The sequence below is a fragment of the Cryptotermes secundus genome, unplaced genomic scaffold (genome assembly GCF_002891405.2).
Source record: "Cryptotermes secundus unplaced genomic scaffold, Csec_1.0 scaffold734, whole genome shotgun sequence".
Classification (NCBI taxonomy): domain Eukaryota; kingdom Metazoa; phylum Arthropoda; class Insecta; order Blattodea; family Kalotermitidae; genus Cryptotermes; species Cryptotermes secundus.
In genome coordinates this window covers 346421-354414 of record NW_019737093.1, presented here as the reverse complement: position 1 = coordinate 354414, position 7994 = coordinate 346421, and the positions used below count along the sequence as shown (strand labels likewise).

The window sequence follows — 7994 nt, the reverse complement described above, 5'->3', positions numbered from 1 at the left end:
GCTTCCACTAGCGGAGTTTAAATGCCTGACTGGACAAAACTAGGTACTTTGGCCACGACCTTACTCATGACTGGCACAAACTGGGCACTTCGGCACTCAAAGGTTAAGTATATGAATAGCTGATGTACTGTTTCATTGTACTCCCATTTTTTCTCCAGTGTTTGACGAATGCAAAAAATGTGATTAGTTATGTTGAAACCCACACTGATGGTCCCCAGTAATTTCATCTCTATATGGACTAAACCTTGAGAAAGAATATTTGATAAAATTTTGAATGAAGTTTGTAGCAGTGATATCTCACGATAATTACTACAGTCAGTTTTATCACCCTTCTCGTATATTGGTACAAAAATAGGCTCTTTCCACTGATAAAGCAATTTTTCCTTATTCCACATAGAATTAATTAGTTTTTGGATCTCAGACAGTAATGATTAACCTCCTACATGAATCAGTTCTGCCAGAACTTGATCACTACCAGGCGATTTATACTTTTACCATGCAACACCCTTCTATCCACTAAAGTTGGCACTAACTTCGCCGAGAAGGGTTGGTCGCTTGGTCAGTATTGTTTGCTTGTGGACTGAAACCACGGAGTTTGTTTGTTATGTTTGTTGCAAGCTCATTCATGTGTTGTGATAAACATGGTTTGTTTGGACATTGCCCATTAGATTGATTCCCCCCAGGCAAAACGTTTCAGAAAGCAGATTTGTTTCCATCATCAGGTGTAGGAAAGTGAGGTTCTCACTCAGCTGGACCACTGGAAACCCTAGTCTTGATCCCTAGCCCAGGGATGACAAACAGATTCGAGTTTATTTTAACACATAATCAGAAACAATTAGACTTGGAATTTTTTGTGTCATGTTTTTAGGTACCACTGAGCAGGTTGGAGTACCAATTATGCACCAGACATATCTGGGGAGTGCTCAGTTCAGATCTCTGCCAGGACACTGGCTATCCAGACTGAGGTTTTCCATAGTTTTCCTCCGACCCTCCTGGCAAATGCTGGGATATCATATTGACTAGGATCCTCATATCATTTGATGCTGTATTGCCTGTGCTATTTGTCAGTATCATTAAATAAATGAGAAGTAAATTAATACATTATTTGGTCCACATATTTTCTTTGCATTTTGTTTTCTAATATGCTTTAAATATAAGGAGCTGAGATATTGCAGTCAGTATAGCGATTGACTACGGGCTGGATGATCAAGGGCTCAGGGTTTGAGTCCCAGTAGGGTCAAGAATTTTCTCCACGTCATCCAGACCAGCTGTGGGGTCCACCCAACCTCCTGTCCAATAAATACCAGGGGATCTTTCCCTGGGTGTAAAGCGGCCAAGGCTTGAAGCTGACCACTCACCTTAAACTAGTGCCAAGATCAAGAAAATGTGGATCTGCACATCTTCATACCTTCATGGTGGAGCACTTAATTAGTTAAGCACAGGGACAACTTTACCTTTAATACTTGTAATTGTAAGTTTCTTGTAGAGGCCAAGAGACAACAGGCAAAATTTTAGAGTTCTGGAATATTTCTGCCCATGTTAGGTGCATCACTTGTCACCATGGCATGGCACGTCCTCAGGTTGTGGATGGAGGAGACACCCTCCAGGTATGGAAGGAAGTTGCAAATATATTGAATGAGCAGTTGTGGACAGTCGACAAGGGGTGGTTCTCCAGCTTGGGTGTTGGGCTTGGTGCTAACAACTTCTCACCATAAAAAATGAGCTTGTTACAAAAATGTTCAAGAAACCTCGGACCTGGACGGATTCTGTGGCTAAACGAGCTAAGCAAAAGAAAATGGATATGAGATTTGGTATTTGGAATGCTAGAAATATGTACAGGGCAGTGACAGATGAAATCTGAGAATATAAGTTAGATTTAGTGAAGTACAGGAGGTCATATGGGATGGAGGTGGTACCAAACCAGCAGGCGAATATACATTTTTCTATGGCAAGGTGAATCATATCAGCACTTAAGAGGGTAGAGTTCTTTAGTGGTAGGATGTTATACATAATACTAAGAGGTCGCTGGTGTGATACCATCATTCTGAATGTTTACTCCCCAATAGAAAAAAAAATTTTGCATAGTTTGCACAAGATTAGTAATGGTAATGGGGTTAGAGTAGTAAACTTTGCCACATCAAAAAATCTTACTGTCAAAAGTACAATGTTTCCACAAAAAAAAAAATGTAAAAAGGAAAGGTATCCCAGTAACAGACCTTGGAGGCCCATAGGGTTGTGAGATGTTGAGGTTCCCACATTTTCTAGACAATCAGCTCATAGATGGCGGTAATGTCATCCCTACACGCCGGCCCCCAAGAATATTCCTGGTACTCATTTATGTTAGAGGCTGAGTCGACCCCAGGACCATAGTGCAGCTGGAAGGATAGGTAAGTTGAAAAAAATCCAGTGACCTCATTAGGATTCGATCCTGTGACCTTCCAGCTTGTAGCATAGTGCCTCCACCAACTATGCTACTGCATGCCCCTTGTTTCCACATATAACATTCATAAATTTACTTGGACGTCTCCTGATGGGAAGACGCACAATCTGATCGACCATGTTTTGATGTATGGGAGACAGCATTCAAGTATACTTGATGTCTGATCATCCAGGGCAGCTGATTGTGATACTGACTACTACCTGGTGGTGGCAAAGGTTAGGGAAAGACTGGCCGCGAGGTAATGAACAATGCACAGAGTTCATATGGAGAGGTTCAATCTCAAGAAATTAAATGAGGTAGAGTGTAAAGAGCAGTATTGTGTTCATATCTCCAATAGGTTCGCGGCTTTGGAAAACTTAGACACTGAGGTGGATGTTAATAAAGCTTGGGAAACTATTAAAGAGAAAATAAAAATTTCTGCCAAATAGAGTCTAGGTTATTATGGACTGAAGAAGCATAAGCTGTGGTTCGATGATGGATGCTCAAAATTATTAGAACAATGGAAGCGGGCCAAATTGCAGTGGTTACAGGATCCAAGCGAGTTAAATGGGGATAATCTGAACAATATAAGGCGTAAAACCAGCAGGCATTTCAGGAATACAAAAAGGAAATATCTGAAAGACAAAACTGATGAGCTTCCAATGAACAGTAAGAACAAGAACATTAGAAACCTGTAAAGCGGAATAAATGACTTCAAGAAGGGTTACCAACCTAGAAGTAACTTAGTGAATGATGGGAATGGTGATCTGCTTGCAGATTCCCACAACATTTTGTACAGGTGGAAGAACAGCTACTCTCAGTTATTGAATGTACATATACATAGGGTCAGTGATGTTAGGCAGATAGAAATACAGCTGAGTCCTTAGTACCTGAAGTACTGAAGTTGAAAGTGCTGTTGAAAAATTGAAAAGGTATAAATCGCCAGGTACTGATGAAATTCCAGCAGAACTTATTCAAGCAAGAGGTGAAATATTACGTTCTAAGGTTAAGTTCATATACAGATGAAATTATTGGGGATCATCAATGTAGATTTTGACATCACAGATCAACTACAGATCAGATCTTTTGCATTTGTCAGATAATGGAGAAAAATGGGAGTACAGTGAGACAGTGCATCAGCTATTCGTAGACTTCAAGAAAGCCCATAAATCAGTTAGGAGGGAAGTATTGTACATTAATTATTCTGATAGAGTTTGGGATATCCATTAAACTGTGTTCAAACGAAACGTATGGTAAAGTACGTATAGGTAAATATTTGTCTGATAATTTCCCTATCCAGAATGGTCTAAAACAAGGAGACCCTTTATTGTCGCTCCTTTTCAACTTTGCTGTAGAATATGCCATTATGAAGGTCCAGGGAAACCAGGTGGAACTGAAATTAAACGGGACAAATAAGCTGTTGGCCTATGCTGCTGATGTGACTCTACTGGGTGATAATGTAGATACCATAAAGAAAGACACAAACTTTAACTTATGCTAGTAAAGAGGTTGGTCTAGAAGTAAAGGAAGAGAAAACTAAGTAAATATTTGTATCTCGTCGCCAAATTTCAGGGCAAAATCTTGGCATGAAAATAGGAAACAGATGTTTTGAAAATGTGGCACAGTTCAGGTAATTAGGAACGACAATAAAAAATTAAAGCCTGGTTCAGGAGGAAATTTAGAGGAGACTGAACTCAGGTAATGCTTGCTACCGTTCAGCCCTGAAACTTTTGTCTTCTCGTCTGCTGTCTAGAAACAAAGAGTAGAATGTACAAAACTATAATTTTGCCTGTGGTTCTGTTTGGGTGTTAAACTTGGTCTGTAGCATTAAGGGAGGATCATAGACTGAGGATGTTTGAGAACAGGGTACTGAGGAGAATATTTAGATCAAAGAGAGATGAAGTGGCAGGAGGTTGGAGAAAACTGCATAATAAGGAGCTTCATAACTTTTAGTCTTCTCAAAGTATAATCAGAATGATCAAGCCAATGGGAATGAGATGGGTGGGGCATGTAGCACAAATTGGGGATGAGGAATGCATGTAGGATATTGGCTGGAAAGCCAGATGGAAAGAGACCACTGGGAAGACCAAGGCGTAGGTGGGTGAACAATATTGAAATGGATCTTAAAGAGATAAATTTATGTATGGATTGGATTAATCTGGCTCAGGATAGGGACCAATGGAGGGCTCTTGTGTACATGGTAATGAACCTTTGGCTTCCATAAAATGCTGGGAAGTTCTTCAGTAGCTGCACAATTGACCCCTTCTCAAGAAGGACTCGGCTTCATGAGTGAGTGAGTGGAATATTTCTGGTGTCTTGTATATCTAAATTCATTTTTAGCTCACTTTCCTTCCTGTAGTGAGGCAGGTTTAAGTGTAATCCTCCAATACACATTTTGTTGCACGTATTTCCACAAATAACTTTTTAACCAGATGAGAGATTTTCATGAATCTGTTAATTCCAGCCATGAGTAACACTGACATAGCAACCACATGGCTTTTGACGTGAGAGCAAAAGCATGCCCCTTTGATGTAGTGTGACAGATCTATAAAAAATATACATTTTTAAGTAATTCTTTATTATAAAATAATAACTGAATCGGCATTTAGCTGTGTGGTAATAACTAATGAGCTGGTGTAATTAGGGAGGTGAATTTTATATGAAATATTGTTTTGTATGTTAAAAACTGTAAACGTCATGTTCAATAAATATTTTGCGGACATGAGGGACTAGGCACCACAATTTGTAATATACAAAACATTTTCCAGCATCGTTACCTTATGTTTTTATCCCATAAATGCAATGTGGTAGCTCAGATGAACCCTTCACCATTAGTACTAAGAGCATTAGGAAAAGGTTAGCTACGATAGGTAAGAACAAATAGTAGGATCACATGGCGTTTGGTGAAATCATAAAACTGGGAGGGATAGCCATGATTCCTTACCTGGCGCGACTATTGGACATAACAGTTAATAATGCCAGTATCTCAAGTGACTGGTAAAATGCCATAGTGATTGCTTTTTGCAATTTCTGCCAGAAGGTCAACCAGTGGATTCTGATTATTATCTCAGTCCTCAATCAATTGTGGGCGAGAATTCTTCAAATTCGACCTCAATGTCGTGAATAAGGTTCCTGTTCACTCCACAACAATGTCCCACCCCACAAATCAAAGATTTTTTTGGGCCAGAAAAGGGATCACAGTCCTTGATCATCGTCCATATTCGCCAGATTTCTGGTTGTACCCAAAAGTTAAGTTGACAATGAAAGGAGACCATCACGACACCATCCAGGACATCCAAGGGGAATCTACCACAGTTTTAAATGTGATTCCACAAAAGGAGTACAGTGACTGTTTTCGAAAACTTTTCAATCGATTCGAGCTATGTATTGATTCAGAAGGAGACTATTTTGAATAAAAAGAGTGAAATTTTGAAAATAATTCACGTCTTGTATTTTTAATGAACACAGTCCTAACAGAACCTGGACAGAATGTGTAGTAACTGCTGTCGTATATTTGCTTATTTCATGGTCGTTGCCTAGCAGTGGGTCTATATGCCAGAATATGATACGAAGCTTTCAGGGCAACCATGCAGTGAAATCTTCTTAGGCAGTCTGCCTTGTCTCTGGGGAGTTAGTATCCATCATTTTGTAGACAGTCATCAAAACATATTGGACACAAACTTTGCGTTCACATGGCTGATCAAATCTGCAAAATTAGAAACTTGCTGGTGACTTTAAACACGTAAATATATCGTTAATTCTAACTGGCCTGTTCTCTTTTAGTTGCAGTGTTAGAAGTGCTAATAATTGTGATGCTCAAAATGTTCAGCTTCAGCAGCAGACTGGCCCAACACTGAGTAAGAAAGTAGATGGTGCCAGTAACAAATGTAATATTTCAACACTGTGTCGAGAAGAGGCTGAAAGAGGGAACGAAGTTGGGCAGTTGAAGCAAACAGTAGCTGCTTTGGAAGGAAAAGTGAGATCTATGGAAAAAGATAATGAAGAAAAACTAAAAGATGTATGTGGAATGTTGCTTTCACAGAAACTGGAAATTCAGCGGCTTCAAGAAATTATCTGGGCTCTGCATCCTAATGTCAATTTGAATTCCACTTTCATAGTTAATGACAAGGCGTCATACTTCGATCCTGGTGCAGACACATCTCTTGGTGGTCTCAGTGTTGAAGAAGACTCAGCGCAATGCTGAAATTGAGAACTCCTCTGTAAATGCTTTATTGTTGTTAATTAGGTACACTGTAGCAAGAATAAAGAATAATTTTGCATTCAGAATAGGTGTGAGATAAATACTGTCACAAATTAAGAGAGAGTGTTCTAGGTTAAGTTTTTACTTGGTTGAACATTTCACGTAGTGTGTAATTTTTCTTAATAATTTCTACTATGCCAGAAAGTGTAAAAATGCCCTGTTTATAAATACTGTGACGTATTGCGCTATGGAGGACATCCCCTCCCCCACCAGCAGTGACATAACAACATTGGGCGCTGTCGCTACTACGGTAACAGGCCAGTCAACACTCCGCCCCCCGCTGTTATGTAGTGGGGGATGCCACAGTTGCTATGCAGCAGTAAACAACTCTCGACAGTGTTACTAGGCAACACCTGTAAACACGGCGTCAGGCAACAGCGGTACCTATCATGTAACTGTTCTCTGTTGTCCATGCCGAGGCTAAATAAGGAGCAGTGAACACTATTCAGTAGTAGTGAGGATTGAGCCAGTTATGAGTGAGTGACATTGACTGCAGCAGAAGAAGTACTTGTGATACTGCAGATGGCAGTAATTATGAGATCGAATGTGCAATAAATTCGCTGTATCAAATAAAACGTGAAGTTATTTGTCGTGTTATACACCCAACACGTGACAATACCATACCTTTTCAGGAAATCTTATTTTGGCTACAGAAATGTAAGGTGGGATTTATACATACACAGTTAATTTGAGACAAATTAAGATAAGCTTTGAGATTCTGACATTGGCGGTTATGAAGAGTATTATCTTCTGGGATATAATGCTATGTAGTCTGTTGATAGTCACCCAAAATTTCAGAGGAATATATTGCCTCCACATTCAGATTCGAAAAATAATCTGTGCAAAAAAATACAGCATGGAAGCAAGTGGCATGTTAGGTAACTTTCAGTGGACTACGTGACATTATATCCCAGAAGATAGTACTCTGGAGAGATGAGATTCTCTCAGGTGGGTTGCTGTACAGGGAAGACACATGCATTAGTCATGACAAAAGCCAAATTCTTTCACTTTTAATTCAGTAGTTATTGAATTTGGTAGCACAAATAAGCTGTGTTTCACTCATGCAGTCATCACTGTGAGTCCCATGTAATATTTTAGTTTCTAACGTACAAGCAGATATACAGGGTGATTCACGAAGTTTTACCCACACTTAGGGAGGGCATTCCTGAGGTAATTAGGAACACAAAATGATAATATACTAATGGTATCCAACTCATAATTAAAGAGATACAGTGATTTGAAAACTGGCGAAAAATCTTTTTTCCTTCAAAGTTCAGTCAAAACAAATTAGAAATACATAACAAACAGTTTTTA

The 7994-nt window shown here is 39.4% G+C and overlaps 1 protein-coding gene across 1 annotated transcript in view; it reads left to right on the top strand.

Annotated features, from left to right (window-relative positions):
* The window catches only part of LOC111870169, a 17546-nt gene extending 10840 nt beyond the window's left edge, over positions 1-6706 (top strand). The window contains exon 3 of the mRNA XM_023862238.2: positions 6203-6706. Within this exon, the coding sequence (XP_023718006.1) occupies positions 6203-6623 (421 nt within the window). The 3' untranslated portion in view covers positions 6624-6706. The remainder of the gene's footprint in view (positions 1-6202) is intronic.
* The last annotated feature ends 1288 nt before the right edge of the window (positions 6707-7994 follow it).